Here is a 23658-nt window from a genome sequence, read left to right on the forward strand (position 1 = left end):
TTCTTTTATCTGTTTAGTGACAAACAAGAAACCGGCTCAAGCTTCTATTACGAAGGTCAAGCAATTTGAAGGCTCTACATCTTTTGTCAGGAGAACGCAGTGGATGCTCGAGCAGCTACGCCAGGTCAATGGTATAGATCCTAACCGGGTGAGTTTGAACAGTTATGGAAAATGAAAACTGAACTTTTAATACCTGATTCACAAATCAGTTACATCTTTCATTATTCAAAAGGCAGATGGAAAGATGAGATACAGGATTAAATGCAAATTCTCAAAAAAGAAATAACTTAGTGTGGTACGTGAAATAGATTTTAATGGGAAAGATGGGAGGAGGCCAAAGCTCATAATCAGCTATTTTCTTCTTTCTTTCCTGTCTTTCCCAACTCTTCCTCCTGCTCACTCTCTTCTTTGTAAAGAAAAATAAGAGCCGTGTTTGTCTTGTCTTCGGCTGTAAGCCTCTTGGGTTCCATTTTGGCATGCAGCTCTGTTGTAAGAGTAGTAAGCAGAAGCAAAGACAGGAGAGGTTACTGAGGTTCAAGTGCGTAGAAATATTTTGAATCTTGCTTTTTTTCTAGGACAGTCCTCTCCTCAGATCCTTCTGCATTTCTTATCTTTCTGTACAAAGGGCTGTGACGTGGTTTATTTGCTAGTTTAAATTTAAAGCAATTTTTGCTTTTTGATTTAAAACAAAAATTAAAGCAAACAAAACCTCACAAAATGTTTTGGAACTCCTTCCAGAATTTTTGCCTCAAACATGTTTTTTTAATGTGGAATATACAGACTGCCTTGAGCTGTCTTGACAAAGTCACACAAACATGTAATAAGCTTACGAATACAAATCAGAAAATGATCACAAAGCAACTTAACTATGTGCGTTGCACAGCAGAATGTTTGTAGATAACTCCATTGGTTTGATCAGGGCTGTACTCTGATCAGCTGCCTAAATTTTAGTGGCTTAATGGTGCAGACTGTGCTGTTACAGTACAGTCTTGTTAACAAAAATGAAGCCTTTGGAGTTATGTGGAATTTTCTTTGAGTAAAGGGGCATTGAAAATGAGAGCAATGATACACAAATATGGGATATGAGTTTTAGGCCCTTTCCCATCAACTGTTAAGCAGCTCTCTAAATAGCAGCTTGAGATACTTTCACATTGAAAGTCCTATCAAATTCTTCAACTTAGAAACATTCATTTAGGACTTGTTTTCCTGTGATTCTTAGTGCCATTGACTCAAAATAGAGTTTAATGTATTAGTTTACAAAATGAATTCTAGCAAATATCACTAAATGTATAGCAGCAGTACTCTTACAGAATCCATTTACTTCGGTAGTTGATGCATGGTACGGAGGTGGGGGGTTATTTTATTCTGGCAGTGCTCTTTTGTTCTTGTTATCCTGAGATCTATACAACCGTTTATGATAATAAGTTAAATACAATAACTGCAATGTGCTATTTATTTTCCTTCTTTGAGTGAATATAGAGAGCAGAACCACATCTTCTATAATACATAGCGAGAGCAATTTTGAGACTGAGAGGCTGAATACGTTAAAATAAAAATGTCTGTGTTAATACAGAAGAAACATAGTAACTATATATCTGTAGCTAAAGAGGATTTCTTATGAGATTCCAACTTCTAATTCTTTGGTCTAAAAACCATTATTTTCAGGTATTTTTTTCATAGCTGAATATTCCTCACTAAAAGAAAAAAATATTTGTGAGAAAAAATATCCAGCCTGTGTTTTCATCCAAAAATGTGCAAAAGAAAAATAATGCCAGGATGGTCTTTAGTTGCATGATCTTTTTCTTTTTTTTCCTACATAACTGCTTTTTAAACAATGACAGTTCTACATTTTTTTCCAAATCATTAATAAAACCAAAGTAATAGTATTTTTTTTTTCTTCTAGGATTCCCCAGAATTTGATTTACTATTTGAAAATGCTTTTGACCAGTGGGTAGCAAGCACAGCTTCAGAAAAATGCACATTCTTTCAGGTTCTTCATCACACTTGTCAGCGATACCTTACAGACAAGAAACCAGAATTTATCAACTGCCAATCTAAAATTATGGGAGGTAAGTCAATTGAAGCTGGAGTACTTTGTGCAGTTGGACATGAAATGATTTGCACCTGAGTTAGTTTCTGTTCAAATGAGCTTGCTACCTATCTACATCTTGAAATCATAGGTCTGAATATGCTGATTTCACAGTGGTGAAATACAGGCTTCACAATTTCTCCATCAAGCACCACTTCAAATTCTTACAATATTTTTTCTTATGTTTAGTTCTAGAGGTAATATCCACTACCCACCTTGGGAGAAGTCATTCTTCTCCTACCCTTAGCAGCATTGTTTTCAATTTGTTTCCAAAAATATTTCTGGGCTGCCTGGAATATTTCCCACCTGAAGTGTGTTCTATAGGGCCATTTCCTAACAAGTGTTACCAGAAGTGTTTATTACCAAATTCCTGTAGGTTTTTTGAAATTCACTTTGATCTTCACAGAAATCAGTTAAGTTTTATTTTCATAATTTGTTCATCCTAAGGTATCTATCTGATGTCTATCCAGGATTAGACATCAGGTTTAAAAAGAAAAATAAAGGGAGAGAGGAGACATGGGGGGACACCATCTGGTCAATATATAGAATTGTTGTTTACCATCTGCTTCATGAACAACAAACACTACTTTTGGGGGAGGATTTTTCACTTATTTCACAAAATATTCTTTGGGAAAAGAAACCTTTAGGAAGGTAGGTTTTAGTTGTTACCTTATTTCTGAAAATAGTCACCTTTTTATCTGCTCTAAACCAGAGCACTTCTAAAACCTTTTATGCCTTCTCTGTTCCAGTCAGCTGGAATAAAAAGTTATTTTTGCTTTTTCAGTGAGTCTTGTAACATTTGATGTCTCTAAACTGTCAGAGATGCACAGGCTGGCTTGGGGTTTGGTTTGTTTGTTTTCCCCCAAGACATCAAATACAAATACAGCCAGCCTTACTCAACTCTTTGTGGTAGTTCTATCTTATAAAACTAGTATCTGTTCCGATACGCTGTCAGAAGTACATTTTGTGCACCCACCTTCATATGCTCTTGTTTCTGGCTGTAACTTTGTCTTCCATCCCTTTCTTCTAAAACACCAAAGGTAAACTTGGGGAAGGGGGAATCATCTTCAGTTTGGCGCTTAAGTTTTAGGTAGTGACACTGAGGTTACCACCAACTTTGCAGTCAGAGCTGTTCTGTCAATCATACTTTGCTTTTAGTGTCTTCTAAAACCAAGATAAAAGGCATAACATTTTCTTCTAAACATCCTTTTTTTTTTTCTCCCTGTTCCATTAATCTTCTTTCCATCATCTTCAAAAGCTTTTGGATTACATTATATTTCAAACCTCAAAATGTATTTATCTTACAGAGGCATGCTTCCTGCACTGAGTAAAAATAAACAAATAACTGTCATTGCAACTTTGAAATATCTCCAGTTAAAGGCAGCCCTCCATGATACATAGCGCCATGAAGTTAGTTCAGTTTACTAGGTTATGTTAGTTGGTCAATTACTTTGAGGCAAACAGAGAAATTCAGTGACCAGAAATAACACCATTCATTGACTTTAGAAGCTGTTCTGTTAGTTAGTAGTTCACTGGTTCAGACGCTCAGCATCTGCAGTTCTGCTAGTTCTCCCAGTAAGCCCAGAGATGGGCCAACTACACATCAAAACCCATTAAGTCTGAAACCTGCAGTATCAGAGATCTACATAAAAAATACAGGGAAGTATGTAACAGATTTTGAATTCATCCTTACCGGAGAAAACGGAGCATCAGTATAGCCAAGCAAGCCAAACAATTTATACCTGAGGATACATCTTGAATTACATTACAATCGGTTTCGAATTTGCAACTCTTCCCCTCCACTTTCCCCTGGTAATTAACCAAAGCAATAGATTCAAATCATTCGGAAACCTTAGCACTGTCAGATTATGGAGGAAGCTTGTCACTTCATGCCCTTTATGTTTTAAAGTACCCTTTGTTTTAACTGATATTTTTTTGACCTTTCTGGGGGATATGTACAGTAATTTCTCTTGGATGGTTTAACTTCTAATACCAAACACGTATGTTTTTAATACATTATTACAATATATGCTTACGTAATGTTATAGATATGCACATCAAAGATGTAACGTGTATCTTGTAACTATACATATTTTCTTTAAAAAAAAAAAAAAAAAGACCAAACTTCTTCCCAACTGGAACTGAAGATGAAAGAACTTGAAGGGTTTATTTACAAGCTTACTAATTGAGCCTTAGTCCTTCCTAAAGGATGTGAGTGAAGAAAGTGAAATTCATGCTGTTTCTGCAGAAAGTGCTTAAGAGCTTATCCTTAAGTAAATAGGTTTCATCCTGTGGAACTGGAGACCCTCTTCATTGACTTCCTGAATTTACTTCACACACACACACACACACACACTTCCTCCTACTGGCCTGATTCTTCTTCTCCAGAACTATTTTTTGTGTTGAATATGGTGTAAGGATGTAGTCTGTGGAGTTAAATAGTCTACGTTGTTTTCTGTAACTTGCTTATTGACATTAATTATAGTGATAATGAGAACTGATGAAAGGAATGGGTGCTAATTCTCAGAACAAAGAACAAATTCAAATTTGCAAAGACTGTAATGAGATTCTTCCCTGTATTATCTTGTATGAAATAGTTTATCTTTTGTTTGGAAGGGCCTCTGTATTGCTTACATGTGGTTTCTAGAAGTTGCTTTGGGAAGGGGAAGGCAGGCATTTGGAAAGAGATTTTTTATTAAAGTAGGAAATACTTTCTCCTTCCATATCTTTCTGATGTATTGGCTTCAATACTGGCATATGTCTAATTTGAGGCATTGTTGTGTTATGGTAATTAAGTAACCAAGCTAATCAGGTTGGTTTTTTTTTTTTTTTACATCAGTAATGTGTTTTAAAAAAAAAAGTTGGAGGTGAGCAGTGAGTTGAATAGTTGAATATTTTTATCCACAGATTATGATCATTATAACAACTTAATTGTTGACCTAATATTAGGCTGATACCAAGAATGCATTTGGTCTTTATATTTCTGGGTAGAACCCTGTATACAGTGTTTGAAACCTCAGATTCAGTGCCTGTAACAATTAGCAGTTGCTGCCACCTTTAGACACACATTAGAAGTGCAGAATCCTTGGAAAGACAGGTTGAAGGAAGATGATGATCCTGCAGTGTTTTTGTTTTAAGCTTTGTCCTATAAGCTTTGGTCATCCTGTCAAATTAATTAAAATATTCTTAGAAGTTCAAAGTAATGATATCTTTGCCTCTGTAACCTTTCCTCTAGGACAGCTGGCAAGCGTTATTAATGAATCATTTTTTATTCTTCTCCAAGAATATATTGCCAGTGTGAGAATGGTAATGAGTTACTTTTTTCGTAAGCTATTGACTCATCTTAGCTTCAACGATCTAGGAATAGGACTTTATGATGTTTTCATTAATTCTTTGGATTTATTTGAAGATGAAATTTCTACATGAAAAACCAGTTTGCATTCAGTTTTAGAATGCAGATCTATAGTATTTTAGAAAGTCGGCCACTGTGTCTTATTTCCAAATAAAAACAAGGACAAGCAATTATTGCGAGGCTGTGTTTTGGAAAGCAGATTTCACGGAGGTTTTGAAGTTTGCTAGTAACTGTAAACTTTAAAGCAAAATATTTTTGGTCATGTTGTATGAAAACCTTTTGTATATTGAAAGAGATGTTCATGAGTTATATGTGGTGGACCTGGTAAACATATAGTAGCTTTTTCCATACTATGTAAGTTTAATGAATGACTAAATGAGACAAATGGAATTAGGATGGGAAGAAAGCCTATTGCTCCCACTGGCCTCATTCCTTTCACATGTCTGATTCTTGTTTTCACCTCTTACCTGATATAGTGTTTGAAGAACTGTGTGCTTGAGCATATTACCCTTACTGACTTCCAATTGTAAATTAATTCTGATGCAAATGACTTTGACAAAATTAATCTAAATTTTTTAAAAAAAATCTATCACTTCATTTTGGTGACATTTTACTATTTTCAAATTACTGACCAGGTGAATCTTAGCAATGTTTCTTTATGGGAACTACAAAATTCTTTGCATTGCATTAAGATATTTTTTGCCAAGAAAATAAAGGTCAATGTCAGTCTAGAGACTGAAATATTAGAAACTATTTTCTTTTTACTGTCAGAGACCATTTCAGGTGCTTGCTTTCATCCTCTGCATATTCATGTTAAAATTAATTCTGCTTTACCATTTGTTTTTATTTAGCTGTATATATTTTATTTATCATAAGCATAAAAGCTATTTGTTGAGATCTGAATGAATTAGAATCATAGAACAGCTCAGGTTGGAAAGGACCTTAAAGATCATCTAGTTCTAACCCCCCTGCCTTGTCCAACCTGGCCTTGAACACCTCCAGGGATGGGGCATCCACAGCTTCTCAACCCTCTGAGTGAAGAATAGTTGAATGCTTGTCCTGTAGAAATATTGCATATAACCAGGCCTCCAAATTAACTTTGAAAAACAATAATCTTCCTGAAAAAAAAAGCACCTTACATTCTTTTAAAAACTGGAGGCTTATGTAAAATCAGAAGGGACATTTATCGTTACATTTATTGTTTGGTTCCTTTTTGATCTATACAACTTTCAGACAAGATAATATACAAATCAGTGAGCAATATATTTTAGACCTTCATTCTTCAGAATGCAATAAGTGGGATGTTATCTTCACAGTGCAAAACAATTCCTGTTTGTCACGGAAATGACAGAAGTTTTAGATCAAAATACTTGATTTGGGTGTTTACAGAGCCAGAGTGGAGTTCTGTGGTTTTGCATTAATTAAGGATTTTTAAAGTTTCTGGTTGGTAGACTTTTATTATTGTACGTATTAGTTTAGTATTGAAAATACTAACTTAGATCTGTTCTGATTTATATAAACATATTAAATTTGAGTTTAAAGTGTTTGAGTTTAAATAAATTTCTCAGTTTGGAAGAGGGTAAAAGAAGTATACACTTGACATATAGATGTCTTTTAGAAAAGCTTACCTTCTATGATTTGTCAATTTGACTTTTAATACGTGTGTTATATATTTGCCAGATTTTAATCATTAATTTCTGATTTCTGTAGCTCTGGCTAAACTTCAGCTAAACTTCAAACTCAAGTACTCAGGGGGAGTACTTGAAGTACTCCTCAGGGGGAGGGACAGGACATCAGAACTATGTGATCATGTTGAACCCTAGAAGAAAGCAAGTCTGTAAATGTAATTAGCCTGAAAAATATAAGTAATATCTCATACTTTTTTTTAATGGAACATTTAGTAAATGTAAATGAGATTAAGACAAAAAGATCAAAGAAAGAAAAAAATCACTTAGCTTATAAAATTAGCTGCTTATATAAAAACATCTAAAAGTTTAGCTATCTGCATGAATGTGAATATAATAATTTTATTAATATGCAACCTTTGGAAGTAATCTATTATGTTCTTGTTCTTCTGATCATCAAAAAAAGTAGTAATTATTGAGCCTTAGTAATTATTGAGCCTTCATTGTGTGCAGTTATTACAGTTCTCCTACTGCATTACTACATATCTTTGAGAAGGTGGTAATGCATACTGGTAGATACAGGAGTAGACAGACCACAAGTCTGATCCACTTTGACAGTTGTATTTACTTATTTGCCATTCTTCCCTCCCTTATAAATCAAATACAATTGATTTATAATGCAGTGCTACTGAACCGCTATATTATATCTGCAATGCATTCCAGCACCTTTGAGCCATAAGCTTGTTTGTATTTTGTTTCGTTGTGTGTCTGTGCCTCTGTTTTTTTTTTTCCTAGGAAATTGCATTTAAACTGGATGTGTTGTTTATCATGGCTTGACAGTTACTGTACTGTTGGTTTGGATGTTGGGTTTATTTATTTTTTTTTTTGCATGAGTTCTGCTTGAAAAAATGCTTATATGAAAGAAAGTGAACAGTCTGTAAAATCAAATTGTCTCTGAATGTCAGTCATGCTAGGAATCTGATTCCAGGACAAAGTAGTGTCACAGCTCCATCTATGACAACAATAAGCTTGTGTGGTTCCACTGTTGCAGTTCAGTGAACACAAGAGATCACATCCTCCAGCTGTAATGAAAGTTACTGTATTTGAGATGAAATACAACTGCCCACACTCAAACTAATGATGTCATTGATGAGAACTGTGCAACATCTTTGAAGTACTCCCTCTGGGGAGCTGAGATTTGCCATACATCTCTAAAGAAAATTGCTGAACAAAAGTTAGTTTGATAGCCATTTCAGAATGCCCGTTGTAGCATGACAGTAATTTTCTAAGGGTATAATTTACTGGTTTTCTGTCTTTGTCTTCACAGTATTTAAACTCGCTCATAAACTTCAAAACAGATCAGATTTGCATCACCTTCACTCAATATAGACCTAACGCATTGTATTGCATCTCTGCAGCTGTAGAATATCTTGTGGGGATAAGAGGCATGATACTGGCATCGCTGTATTGATTTCCAGGGGCAGAGTCTGATCAAGTCCGAAATAACAATCGCTAAAAACACCTAACTCTCCCATTGTTGAAGGTATAAATTAGAAGCTGGTCCAAACTACTGGAAGACCAGTTTCATCTGCTAATCTTGATAGATCCTGTGCTACTATCAAACTATGAACAAATTCTGTAGTAATTGTCTCATCTCTACGTTCCATTAGAAATGTTTCTTCACTGAAAGGATACATAGCTGATGAATTTACGTTAGTATTTTCTATTCCATCTGCACTGCCAGACCTCTGACAAGATAAACATCAAATGACTTCTTTGCCTCTTTGGGAAGGCCTACCAGTACATAACCTTGGTTTACATGTATGTATATATCTATATAACCAATATTTTTTCTTCTCCTTCTCCTCTCCTTCCCTCCCTCTAGAGGACTAATGCTGAAATGATGCTTTAAAGCAAGTTTGGGATTTGGACAGGAAAGTATGGAAAGCAGAGTTCTCTCAAGTGTCTTCTTAAGCTTGCAGTTAGGAAAGTCATTGCTATTCTGACCTGAACAGATTATTTAATAGTATATCCTTCTACTCCTACTGAATAAATGTTCAGTAATATCTTTCAGACTTACCTTACACCCTTCCAGGAACCGTAGCAGACTCCTCTTAGTTCACAGTGAACTTTCAACTCACTTTATTTTTTCTTCTTTCTTTTATATGCTTTTTTAGGCAAAATACCAAATTAGATGTATTTTTAGATGTATTAGATTTAATTCAATGTATCTTAAAATCTCTCTACTTCAAAATAATTTGCAATATTTGCCTGCATTTTTTTATTCAGAACTGTTCTTGTCCACTGTTGGCATTAATGAATGTTAAAAGATTCATTTGTGTGAGGAGAAATTGCCTAGCCTTTTTTTGCCTAATCAAAAAAAGTGGAAACTAGTGTAATCACTCTTAATTTTAGGTGACTTCTTATTCTGATACCTATGCTACTCTCCCATGTAGAATCAGACTTATACAAAGCTGGAACATTGATCTGTGACTTGAGAGTACAATGACTTGTGATGTTCTCTGATCAGTATAAACTAACAAAGTGCAGTCTGCCACCTTTGTGCTAGCACTGCACCTCTAACTGAACACAGGACGTTCAGTTAGAAACTGATCTGCCTGAAAATTGTTCTCTTCTCTTTAGGCTCTGGCCTTTTGTTTGGCGTGGATTTTCAGCTAGGTCAGTTTCTCAATCTGCTCATCCATCTGGCTGTGAAGTTACAAGTGCAGATACAAGGAAGACAATAGAAATGCGCAGGTGGTATGGGGCACCTGCAGAGGGGCAAGGCTGGCAGTTGTAGAGGTTCACATTGGCTTAAACTAGCTGTGAAACCCTATTACGCTTTTAATTTGTCTGCCTCTTCTCTCTCCTCGATTTCTCTTTGCCCATGTTACTTTCTTCCTTGTATTTTTCTAGGAAGAGTATTTTCTGGGAAGCAGGGAGGACAGTGTGGTGGGACAAACCTGTATACGACTTTTATCACAATGGTTACCACACTGTGGTAGCTAATGCTTCTTTTGACAGTCATAAACTTTCCAAATTCAGGTGCAAAGACCTACAGAAGTGTTTTGTTTACTTTTAGAAAAGGTGGATGTCTGTAGAAATCCTTCTCTTCAGGCTGAGCTAGGAGACTTCTAAATTTTAAGTCTCGAAATTAATTTGGGAAGGACATTATTCTTCAAAGATAAATTGAGAAAATACTATTCTGATTTCAGTCTGCAGATTCAAGTATTTTAAAGTTGTAATTAAATTAATAAGTTTAATAAAGTTACTACTTTTAGTGAGTGTTCTGTATTTCAGAACACTTGGTCATCCTTTCTGGTTGATAATTTAAATATTGAAATTATCTAGGGACTAGCTGGGGAGGTAATGTTGGGAGGGTGAGAATGTGGTGGTGAAGATGTTTCCTAAGTGCTTTCTAAAGGAAAAATAGCACTAAATAGCACTATACTTTGTATCTTCTTCCCTATTTCAGACTATTTTACCGCTTACAAAAAACATTTCTTTTTTTATCTGCAAATTGTTCAGTATCTTTCTCTTCTCTCCCAAGACCTTTAGTTTTGTATTGATACTATAACTGCACAATGCCTTCGGCTCTTAGGTGATGAGTGCACAGGCAGTCAACAAAACACAAAACAGTAAAAATAAAGGAAAGCCATTCTTCAGTCTGTTTCCAAACTTCTGTTGAAATTGTAGTGACAACAGTATATCCTAGTGTAAATAATACGTTGTCATACAGGTGGTCTTGTTAATAAATTTGAACTGATTGCTGTTATACTTTTAACTGTACTTTATTAATTGATGCAGCTCCAGTTTTATGCCGTTCAATGGGAACAATATATAGCTCATTTTCTTAAATAAATAGTTTTGGTGTGATGAACAGAACTTCTTAATTACCATAGCAAATCATGGTTATTTCCTTCTGGAAACAGAAGGTAATTGCTAAATGCTGTGTTAATGCATGCACAATTAAAAATTAAATGCTTTTGTTTACAAATCAGTCACTGTAAAGTCTTATCACTGATGTACAGATAAAGCTCTGGATTAAAGTGAAATACTTTTTATACGGCTAATAGAGAATGTGATGAGCCTTTTATGAATGTGTGTTAAAACAGGTCATGCAAACTACAATAATGATATCTCAGGAGACCAATTAGTTTCATCATTAAATAGACTAATTCCCACACTAATTGCTGATAGTGTCTGTTTATCTTTCAGGTGCTGTGTATGACAGGTTAAGAATGTTCTTTTCTTTGTGCATGCTCTGATGCAGCTTGTGATCATAAGAAAAATAAATAAATAAATGAGGCTGACAGGAGCTGTGTGGTGCTTCCTGCAAAGTCTCGTTTCTTCAGTTTTTCTGTCCATCAGCAAGTAATGCTTCCAGAATTAGTGGTCTAAAGCACTTTCCCAAAGGCCACTCTGCCTCTCCACTGTTTCTGCATCTTTGGGCCCAATATGTTATGTATAATTGTACAGGTCACTAACAGAATTTTCGAAGGAGAAAGGAGAATTTAATTCCAGCAGTTGATATTCTGCTACAAGAAATTCAAAACAAAATGTCTGACCTGCTAAACAAACTGGATTACCAAGCTGTGTAGCTATTAATCAGTTTGGAAATCTGAATGTCAGATAATAAGACAATTTCAGATAAAAAGACAAAATATCATAGGAAAAAAAAACAAGCTGTATTGAAAGCCACCCTATTAAGCCACTTATTTGAGTAACTAAAAATAAATAAGTAGTATGCTTCTGTGCTTTTTTATATATAGCAAACATACTGTTGAAAAACATTGAATGAAATCCAACATCCTTCTTGATTTTAGTTTCAGACTGAAATTGACCCAAACATACACATTTTGCTGATATTATAAATTAACATTAACTTAATACTTTAGATTAAACTCAATATAAATGCGTATTTTCCCTGTGTCATCTGGCAGTATTTATGTGCTCCACCTAGTGAGTGAGTCAGCAAATACTGCTGGATTAAATATAAAGGCTGTGTGCTTGCCCTTAATAGTGACTTGAAAAGAGCTGTTTCATAAAATGATGAAATATCTAAACTTCTCTATTTTCTGTTCTTGTTTATTTGAAAGAGAAAAGTCTGTAGTCTTAGCTGCTGGGATCTGTTCTACACAGCTAAAGAAAGATGCATATGCTTCAGAAACTGGAAGATTTCTGTATACCATAGGGTAAAAAAAAAAAAAAAAAGCACCAGAAGTATGTGACTCTACATACAATGAAGACTGTAGGCATGCAAAATCTGCAAACACAGAACCTTGTAGTTGAACATCCTGGGAATAATGCAAGTGGCCTACTACTAAAAGCAACTCAGAACATCAGCTGATCCATACACATATTTTGGTGGTATTTATCTCAACTTGCAAGTGTTACAAAATCTCTTTCCTGGAAAGATGTTACGTGAAAAGGTGTTTCAGGTCTGTCATTGAGGGGACTGTGTATCTGACTTAATAGATGAGACCTGAAACCTTCATAGAGACAGAAAAAAAAATTTTTTAAAGGTTAATAGCAGTTTTCACATCAGTAGAAACTAAGCAAGGATGAAAGACAGTTTTACCAGACTCTAGGAAAGAGATATTGACTGTCTCTATTTATCTATTTATTTTTAAGTGATTGTCAGTCAATGGCGAGAAGTTTATGTCTAAGTGGGTACAGCTCAGGCAGTTTTGGTATTCAGTCGGAGAACTAACTTCTCCAGAAATTTTGCATCATGATAGTTACCTCCTGAAGAAAAGCTTGGAATTTTTACAAGTTATAAGAAGAACGCTATGTGATTAGTTCATAGGAATGATTCTCCAATACATCCAGTACAAATTTTGCTGTTCGGGGATACTAATGTAAGACATAGTCAATCATACCAGAAACCATCTATATATGCTCTAGAAATACACTGATGAAATTCAGTAGGCTACTGAGATATGGGTTTCTGTGTTCCTCGTAGATTAGAGTGGATTTTATTTTTTTTGGTTTGCTGATGTTTCAGGTCAGCAATCTGGGTTAACTAATATTCACCAACAAATTTTAAGACGATGTCTTAAGATGGTGATGAGTTTCATAAAGCTCTCTGCACACTTTGCTTCACTTGAATTCAGTGGAAGCTTTCTGGTTGTGTCAAGCATCAGCAGAGTTAATCCAGTGTTTGGGAGCTTTTAAAAATATTTTCATTGAAAATAACACTGATTTGTACAAGAGGTGAAAGTCTTAGATCAAGCCATAAAAAAAGGAAACGGTTTCCAATGCATTATTGCCCAGTACATGTGTTTACAGGAAAAGTGACCTGAACAAAAGCCAAAATAAGCTTCTTAGAAAAATCGGTGGATCCAGCTTTAAACAAGCAAATTATGAACAAAGTAACGACTGACTGAAGAACTGTTGAAGTAAGAAAGTGCATGATATTTAAAATGGTTTCACTGATTTTGTCAGACTCCTCAGGGGGCTGAAGAGAAACCACTTGAAAAGATCAAGTTTCACTTCCATCTTGACAAATTCTAGCTCACAATATTCTTAAATATTCATCTCTTCAGTATTAATGCCAGTTTTCTAACTGCAGCTCGTTTTTTCCTTATAGAAATAAATAAATAAATAAATCTGTAGATGTTCCACATCCTATATATTTTGTATTTTTAATTACTAATGTGAATAGTGTAACAATATTGGCAGGCATGATATTGCATGACATGCATATCAAGTGTTGGCTTGATATTTCTTATGTTGATTCATCATCCATGGTTCAATGTGTGTAGGTTCTTGGGTCCCTCTCCTCCCCCCCCCATAATTCAGTAATAGCTTTCATTTAGTCCAATAAAACTGGAAGATACTGTTTTTTCTCAAGAATTAGTGCGTGTAGCTTGCACTGTTGTATCATAGGCTACTTGGAGCAAATTCTGGTTTCACTCTTCATTGTTTGTTTGCGGTTTCTAAGGAAAGAAGTATTATCTGTAACGTTAGTCTCAATGGATCTTTTGTTCTTGGCTTTCCTCATGAAAATTAGTAGCAAAATAACAATTCAAAATAATTTTTGGGTTTTATTTACTAACCTGAGAATATTTTTCAGTAGAAACACTTTTCAGATTAATGATAAAATTAGTAGGTAGGTGTTTATTTTCAATTATCTTTGTATGTCTGTAAGAATAACAGAATGTTGTAACACAGATTTGCTGTGGTGTTCATATAAGATTTGTGTATTGAACTAGTTTTATAGCTTCACCAGCATTAATGCATTTAACTGTTACATATTTGTTTTTAATTTGTGAAAAAAGGGTCTGGGTGAATGTAACATTCAGGGTTGTAGTTCAGAAAATTAGCAGTGACAGTGTGCCTACTGGTTAATACTCTGTGTATTGGCTTTCTGACTCTCACAGTGCCTTTGTATATGTCTAGATAATTAATTCCCTGTAACATAGATTGTTTTAAAGCTTTTGGAGTTCTAATGGAAGCTACCAAGGAACTATCATACCACCATATTGTGGAAAGTTTAATTTTTACTAGTCCTTTTGCTGAAAAGAAAAAAGGATAGGACATAATTTTTTGTCATGCATGGGTTCTAATACATATACCAGTTCATGCTGATGATGTGCAACTTTATGTGAGGAGTTTTCAGTTTGTACGGTTGTATGTTTTGTACATATTCGTTGTCAGTTCCTTCAAGAAAGAGGATAAGCCCTTTCTTGGGGCTCCTACACTGTATGCCAGAGAAGAATCAGATAAATTATTAAGCAGATCTGGATGATAAGGCTAAGGGTTTAGGTGATACTGAGTCTTACTTGGGCTTTGAATATAAAGGTTTCAATTTAATTCAGTATGCTGTGACATGGAGCATAACCGCTGCTTCACATGGAGAAGGGATGTAGATAGATCAGAGCAGCATAAACTGACTGTAGCAATAGTGTTTGGGTGGACTTGTAAATGAAAGATGATTATTATGATTATAGTATAGAAGAAAATGGTGCATTCCTACAGAATTGTCCTGCAGTTTTTCATTTATTCTACAGGGACAGTGTGATTGTTTCAAAGAAAGTTACTCTATATAAAGATAAGAGTGTTTGGAAGAAGCTGTGCACTTGTAATCTGTGTCATGGATTTAATAGAGTAAGTTCTTGAAATGGTATAAGAGCATAACACTTACAAAAAAAAAAAAAAGCTAAGTCCACTGTTTCCTATATTTCCCAAGTACTATGTTGCAATACTGTCTTTTTTATGACACAGTTTCATTACAATACATTACATTTCAAAAACAATAACTTACCCCCCTGTCGATAATGCAACTAGATCACAAATTGGCAGATAACACGTTAACTCTAGAACATTATAAATGAACATATGTTATTTATATTTATACTTTGTGTGTAATATAAAGTATATCTGCATTTGTGTATTCTAACAGTTTATTTTGATATTGCAGGAAACAGCATACTCCATTCAGCAGCAGACAGTGTGACAAGTGCAGTGCAGAAGGCAAGTCAAGCTTTGAATGAGCGCGGTGAAAGGCTAGGTCGAGCAGAAGAAAAGACAGAGGAGCTGAAAAACAGTGCTCAGCAGTTTGCAGAAACTGCACACAAGGTAAGACTTCGGGGCAGGGCTCTCAGTAGGTCCGAGTCACACATTCCTTTCTCATGAGGAAGCTCTAGAAAGAAATGCAGTCAGTCACTGTTTACAAACAGCATACACTTTTCCTTGTAATTGTTTGTCATTTGGCTGATTTCTGGTTTATAAGTTCTGTGAATGGATCTGAGGTTTACTGCATTTCTACTTGGATTGAAATGAAACTACCTGTCCTAACCTTTCTGAAGCATATTTCAAATCCATCTTCCCACTCCTTTTATAAGAGGCTGTAAATAGGAACAATTGATACCTTCAGGATGTTTTAGTTTGGTGTGGGGTTTTTTTGCTACGAAAAATACTCAATATTAGGATCCAATTTTGCAATTCTACTGTCTGTTCTGTGATTAAGTGGAGAGCAGGGAGTAACAAATACTGTCAAAGAGCATTCTGGATGCTCTTCCAGAATTCTGTTATTAAGTATGAATTTCTTCATGCTTCCTTCTAACACTGAGATGGGATAAGATAGATCTTCCTTCTGATTTAAGGAAACAGCTGCTCATTCCTGCAAGAATGATTGCTTTACAATCAGAAATGCTGATAATGCCGCTCATACAAAATAGGAACTAACTTCTTCAGAGCATAGATTCTTTAATCTATTAGTTTCTGATTCCAGTCTCTCATCTGGCAATTTTATTTTACTTTTTTTGGCTTTAGATAGACAAGCAGTTCATTGCTACATTAGTGTGACAAAAATATTAATGAACTGGTGGTCAAGGAGCATTTCATAAGGCTTCAGACATTCTTTAGTCATATGTTGAATGTCTGCTTGATGTCACAGTGGAGGAAGTAGGGGAAAAAAGAGTAATATGGAAGAGCAAATCTGAAGAGCAGCTAGACATACCTATTGTGTTTTACATTGATGTGAATACCCACCCCTTTTTTTATGTATATTTTATTAAAATATCTTGGTTTTACTAGTAGTAAAAATTCCAGTCAATCTGCTTCTTGGCAGTCTTATTTTTGTTTTATTTTGCTTTACTGTATTTCATTTATATACCAAGTTTTGAGGATATTTCTTTTCAGTATGACTCAAACTGATTAAGTGCTATATTGATAAATGACAACAAAACTATTACACCCTTTTATGCAAGGATATAAGAATATCTTAGGTTGCTCAGAATATCCTTAAGTGTAAATTTAACATTACAGTGATTAAAAAGTCGTCTGTTAAAAGGCCATGGCAAAACCAATAGGAAAAAAAATGAGGATGAGGACAATCAGAGGAAAAAGGAATCAGTACTTTTGTAGTAATTATTATCAATAATTCAAATGTATACTTCGGAATAATTTTTGGCATATCTTTGGTGTTTTAGGGGGAGTTTTTTATGTGTTTTTTTAATTCGTTTTGTTGTTGCTTTTTTTAAACAACTAGTGCACATGGAATGAGATAATGCTAGTGCTGAGAAGGCTTTAAAATTCAACTGTGTATCAGTGAACTCCTGTTGCGAAACTATCGTGCTCTGTACAGACTGCAAAAACACACTGTGTGCAGCAATACAGTGAAATTATTGTTAATCCACCTTTGATTAGAAGTCATAGGCTTGTGACTGTTTCTGAAGAGGTATCTTTTTATACCTGGAAATGTTATGAGGATTTTGAGTAACAGTTCCATCTCAGGAACATATGGATATTGCCTATTTTTGTGGAAGATATTGATCATACTGTGCCTGTTGCTTCTGCATGTGCATAATGGTGTTCAACTTCCATCCATCTCTGTGACTGAAGTTGTGGGCATCTAGAGTACTTAATTTGGCAACTTTATAATACATCCACAGCAGGCAGAATGCTTTTCAATAAATAAATAAATAAATAAATAAATAAATAAAAAGCTAAACACTTTCTGAACACAAGCAACCATTTTAGTTGGCAAATTTGATATTTGCGCTGCCTAGCACATGCTTTAGGCTTTCTCATGCTTATTCCAAACAGTGCTGCTTTATTGCATTAGGACTAGAAGTCCTGCATTGATACCTTGCAGTTCTATACAAGCCAACCCTCAGGACCCATGGATTTATCTCGTCAGGTCCTGTGGACTTGTGCGCTTTCAGGTTCGTTAGCTGATCTCAAACCTGATCATCTCCTACAGTGAGTGGTTCATCTTTCTCCCAGTCCCTGCCTTTGCCTTCTGGAGCCCAGGCTATGTGGCTGGAGCTCTTGCCAGTGAAGACTGAGGCAAAAGAGTCATTGAGTACCTCAGCCTTTTCCATGTCCCAAGTAACCAAGTCTCCCATTTCCTTATGGAGAGGGCCCACTATTTCCCTAGTCTATTCCCCTAGTCTTTTTATGATTAGGCCCTTGAGTATGAAAGGTTCATGTCAATTAAATTTGAGTCATCTGTTGGTCCTCATTTCACTGTTAGCAAATGAAATGCTAGCTGCACCTACCAATTCAGGTTCCTAGATAACTCATCTCAGCTTGGTATAGCATGCTATTATCTACTTATATCATTTTTATGTTATACAGAGTCTAAAACTAACTTCTCTAGTTGATTTGGCAAAGTCAGTTTGTCTACAGTTTTTATATGGGATTTATCTCACTTTAGCTCTTTCTTCTGTCTTATTCCTAGTTTTCAGTCCATTTTTTAATTATTTGAAATTGAACTATTCAGTAATTGCAGAGGTAGAAAGACAATCCTTACTTTTTCATCATCATGTAAAAGCAGAGCTGCTGAATAGGTGTTTTAAACAATGTCTAGAATTTCTGATTGTAACAATCCAAATCATTAGGTCTCAGTGACCTTTCTTACATGCCATGTCTCTGTTTCTAGGCTCTTGCTTACACACACAGTTCTCATCACACATAGCAAAATAATGGAACATTGGGCAGCAAGGCTCTGAAAACAGATAAATTCTGCCTCCTCACCATAGCAAAGGGAAACTTTAGATATGTATCACAGAGGCAATTTGTTTGCCTATCCCTGTACAAAGAAGTTCACAATTTCTGGCATCTTTTGGAGAATTCAATTTACAAACTCTTCTGATCCAAACTAGCCATGTTAGCTTGATATAGCCATTGGTACAAATGGTGCCTCTTTAATTCTATTTTCCTTTTTTTTTTTTTTCAGCTTGCAATGAAGCACAAATGCTGAGATACTGCCCAACGCTGAAATCTTCCTGAGAGAAACTGAAAAGTCTATAGATTCAGCAGTTTTTACAGGAGATCAAGACTTGTATGCTTTTTTCCTTCCAGTTCAGTGGAAATGCATTCTTTCAGTTTCTGTGCAGGAAAAGATGTTGCATTTCTACCTTTTTGACTTATATTTTGTTTCTTTTTTGTAATACTGCTACACAGTCCTGCAGTACTTTGTACCTGTATTTCTGTTGTTACAGGAGCTAAAGCAAACGGGAACTGGACCAAATGACCAGCTCATCAGGATTAAAATAGTAATATTCTTCCCCAATACTCTTTTGTGATACTGTACCGATACTCTTTCCTCATATTGTATAGCAAAGTTCTTAACTGGGTGTTGATGTTTGTGTGGAAATAAAATCCAAAGAAGGGATACGCTTTCCTTCATTTTATGTAGCATCAGCAGAATTTGAATGTTGGAGTTGATCACCTGAGGTTGTAATTATGGTGGAGATTACTGCTTTGTCCTGGGAAACAAACTCTTATCCTACCCAGTGTAGGAAGTTTTGCATGTGCCATCACCAGCATTCAGAAATGCATATTTGAATTTCATAGGGGAATCTGTCACCAGTGCTGCATTTTGAATATTTCTATTTTACCTTCCAGATGGATTATGTGAGCAGTAGAATGAAACATACAGAATGTATGCTTGAAGTTTCAACATTGAGAAAGGAAGTAAATTATGCGTCTAAACACACATAGCTGTGCCTCAAACACAGTCTAGTATTTAGCAATCTGCTGTAAAATAACATTTCATTTTCTTTTTACCTATGATTCTCTGGCCTAAAGGCCTACATAATTGAGAATTCACCATTTTCCACATCATAGTTTTTATAATCTTACAGTAAGAATTTTTGGGAACACTCTTCAGAAATTTGATTAGAATGACTTTTGTCTTTAGTTAATCATCTGATTTTTAAGATGGAGGCTTTGAAAAAGCATGTCCCGGTACATTAGAATCATACCTTCTAGTTTGTCTCTCATTTTTCAACATTTACATTATCACTGGAAGAGTGACTCCATACTTCATACTATATGCACTGTATTCTTTTACAAAGATAAGCAGATTACTCTTTTTTTTTTTACTTCACAGATGGTTTCTTAATATTTTTAAAACATTCTAATATGCTTTAATATTTAAAAAAAAAAGCTGCTTTTTTTGTTTGTTTGTTTTACACCATTAAGTAAGAAATAGCCTAGCAGAAGTTTCAGCCTTCTCATCTTCCAGAGATGTATGCTCTTTAAAAGCAATGCACTTCAGAATCTTCTGTCCTCATCTTACCAGAGATCCAGAAAGCTGTCATTAAATGAATGTACTGTAGTTTTCATTTTCAATGTAGAATTAGAAATTTGCATTATTAATGACACTTCAAACAGTCTAAAGTCTTCAGAGCAGTGCTTGAAAGAAAGATAAAAGCTGCTGTAGTAATTGAGAATATTTTGGTTACTGTAAGCTGAAGCAACTTAAATTCTGTCTTGGAAATACCCATCGTTAAAAGATGTTTGGCTTTAGGGAAACATTCTTATATGAACTTAGAGACATCACGTTGTTAAAACTGATTGCATTCAAACTTTACATTTATTTTTTCATATATTTTAAACTGCTTTATATTAACATCACAGTGGGAATTGACAGAAGGCGTAAATTTGTCATCTGTGTAGTACCATACGATCATTTAGACAGATTTAGCATCAGCTGTAACAGTTACCACATTGTGCACTGTCAATTGCAAAGGAGTTTGGCCAGCTCTGTGTTACAAGTCAGAACAGGCTCATTAACAACATGAGCTCTGCTCACTCAGTCAAGCTACTTACAATTAATGCTTGCCCTGGAAACGTCAGTAGCTTTCTGAGTGCCATTGTAATGATTATGGATATTTCTGCAAATTAATCAGGAAAATTTCTACTAAAGACAAAATGTTAGAATAATTTTTAAAAATAGCTGCATTAGAATTCAGTCTGGGAGTGCATATTTGACCACATAGGTTGTGTCATCATCTTTTCCACTCTTTTTTTTTTTTTTTAACTTTATCCTGCTGCTAACTTCCAAGTCCATCTCCTGAGAGAAGGAATAGATTTTGAACTGCTGCCATCTAGCTGGCCTTCTGAGCTTGTCAATAATTCAGAAGAAATGTTGAAACCCCAGATCAGATAAACCTGAAAAGAATTACTTGTCTAAACTGAGATAAAAAGGCATAGGTTTTCAGGTGTTTACATGAGTATCAGCTGAACAGGTCAAGGTCACAGCTGCACTGCTAAGTTCTAGGTCATTTGTGAGCTGAATTGTTCTAAGGCATTGCTTTAATCCTAATGACAGTTTTTCAGGATTTTTTTTATATCCTCCAGTTAAATGTGTTGTGTTATGTATCATAACTCAGGACTTTTATCTCACCATCAAAAGCCATTTACTATGGGAATTCTGAGTAACTTAGTGTTACTGAATGAAGGAAAAGGGGGTTATTTGTGTGTTCACTTTGTTCTTGCTATTCATTAAACTACTATATTTGGTAGTTTTTAGAAGAAAAAGATTAGAGGTGTATAAATGTCTATCCAAAGGTAAATCTTATAGCATTGCAATTTCCTTCTGGAACTTAGCTTGTAGTGTATACAATATAGTATTAGTCATGTACATAACATACACTATGATTCAGGTTAATGTTTCATATGAAAGAATGTATTTGTAAATTGTAACAACATCAATAGTTTCTTTATCTTTTTAAAGTTCTGCAAAGAATAAAAATAATGCATTGTTAGACTTGAAATTACTGTACTGCAAACTCTGTCTTAAAAGGCTACTTTTGTGTCTAGCAAAAGTTGTGCATTATGTGAAATATTAACAAAAATGTGCTCTCTAAAAAGTGATCTTAAAGGTAGATAGGTTTTGCTGTGATATGCCAGAACTGTAATACTTGCTGGTATCTATTGTAACCAATTCCTCAAAAAGTTCTCAGAGATGTAGAAATTATGTGCCATTCTGGGTTAAAAAAAAAAAAAAAAAAAAAGTAAATAACAGTGGGACCTGCTCTATAGGGTAATTACTGGAAACCCTGATTTCGTCATTAAATACTTAAACTGTGATCAAAAGAAAGCTGTCCTTGGATTTTTTCTATATGTCTATTTGAATTTGTTCATTCAAAATACAAATGATTTCTAAATGACATTTTTCTGTTTCACTCTAGGAGAATTATATTTCGCTCTAGCAGAACTGAACAAAAAATTAGTTTCCACTAGAAGGATGAAAGGTTTCTATGGGGGGGAGGGGGGTGGGAAGGGGGAGGGGGAAGTACTGGGAACTAGATAGAACGATTTCATGTCCAAGGAGATTCCAGACCATACTTAACGCAAGTAAGCATCTGACGTAAAAGCAGATTAAAAAGAATTGTGTTAAATTTTATTTTAATTTGCTCTAAAATGCTTATTGATAAATTGTTTTCTTTTGCTCATCTACTGTAACTGATAATTTTTTATCAAAATAAAAGCAATTCTAATTGTCCTGTGGGAATAAAGCTATAAAGGTTGTGTTCTTAAACTTCTATAAACACAGAGAAGCAATCCATATATTAAAATGAGGGCTGCTTGTAGATTTACATTAAGTATGAACTGATTCTGATGCCATCTGGTTTTTTTCCAGGCTTTAAAAAGGTCTGTACTATTTCAGCTACTAGGAAAAATTTGCTAGAACACTTGTCAAAAGTCTGATATTGAACGCAGTATGTGCTCAGTGCCTAAACTGCTTGAAACTTTTACTAAAAAACAATAGATCTCTGGTGGATCAGAACAGAAATTGATCAGAAGAGCATTGTATTATAATTTATATGTAACAAATTAACAAATCATAATTTGACCAATGTAATGAAGTTCTTTTCTATACAGTAGTGAGCAGATCAGTAAGACCTAACCAATATTCACCAAAGATGTCTCAGGTTAAGAAATTACTTTAATTTTTTTTCGAAACTAATCACATGAAAGTGGTCAGCTACCAGTGGGCTAAGGACATGGATTTACCTAAAAACTGTTTTTTCCAGTGATTCTAAAACTGAGCAACCAGTTCATAGCACATAAGCTCAGCTTGTTTTGTGCATCATATGAAGCACTGTATGATGTTATATGTTTCAACTCTTTGGTTTTTTTTTTTTTTTTTTTGAGTGTTTCTTTTTATTTGCTGTTATAAAATCTGCATTGTCACAATGACTGGTTAACTCCAGACTGAGCATAAGGGTACTGTTTCATGTATCTTGATTCATCATCAGTGTTAAGCCTAAGTATTCTGGGTATAAAAGTAAGCTTGTTAGCTAGGGAAATTGTATGGCTTTAGAAACATAGAAAATAGGCATCTAACAAAATTCCAAATGATGTTTTAAGTCTTTCCACAGCTCTCTGATGGTAGCTAAAATGATAGTTGCTTTTGCAGGGGAACTGAAGTTCTAGTCTGTATTATGTTGGAATTTTGTTGCTGCTAAAGATGTGAGGACAAAGTTTTCTTTGGTCATAAGTCTGAATAGAACAGAAAGGAAATCTGGGGAAAAAAATCAGATTTGGGCAATGTTTCATAATATATCAAAATGAAAATCTTTATATGGAACTAAAATTAATCAACAAGCTGGTTTCCAGTCAAATCAATGAGTCAGGGTTTTTTTGTCTCTCCCCACCCCCATCACATTTCAGAAAGATACAGTAAAGCTTTCTTTGCATAATAAATTTCTAGCATGATCAGAAAAGGGTTTCTACAAAAAATGTATTTGTGGGAAGTATTAAGATTTTAATGAGAATCTTTCTTTCCAAAACGTTTACCAGTTTTATTAAACATGGCATCTATTAACATTTACACCAGCTGTGAG

At 34.8% G+C, this 23658-nt stretch overlaps 1 protein-coding gene across 4 annotated transcripts in view; it reads left to right on the forward strand.

Moving 5' to 3' along the window:
- STXBP6 (syntaxin binding protein 6) overlaps positions 1–21908 on the forward strand; it is a 113226-nt gene extending 91318 nt beyond the window's left edge. For all 4 annotated transcript variants that reach the window (XM_083838658.1, XM_083838655.1, XM_083838657.1 and 1 more), the window contains 4 exons: positions 18–148; positions 1904–2069; positions 15492–15649; positions 18756–21908. In XM_083838658.1, the coding sequence (XP_083694784.1) occupies positions 104–148; positions 1904–2069; positions 15492–15649; positions 18756–18779 (393 nt within the window). In that variant the 5' untranslated portion in view covers positions 18–103 and the 3' untranslated portion in view covers positions 18780–21908. The remainder of the gene's footprint in view (positions 1–17; positions 149–1903; positions 2070–15491; positions 15650–18755) is intronic.
- Positions 21909–23658: the final 1750 nt, after the last annotated feature.

The sequence above is a fragment of the Anser anser genome (genome assembly GCF_964211835.1).
Source record: "Anser anser genome assembly, chromosome: 5".
NCBI lineage: Eukaryota > Metazoa > Chordata > Aves > Anseriformes > Anatidae > Anser > Anser anser.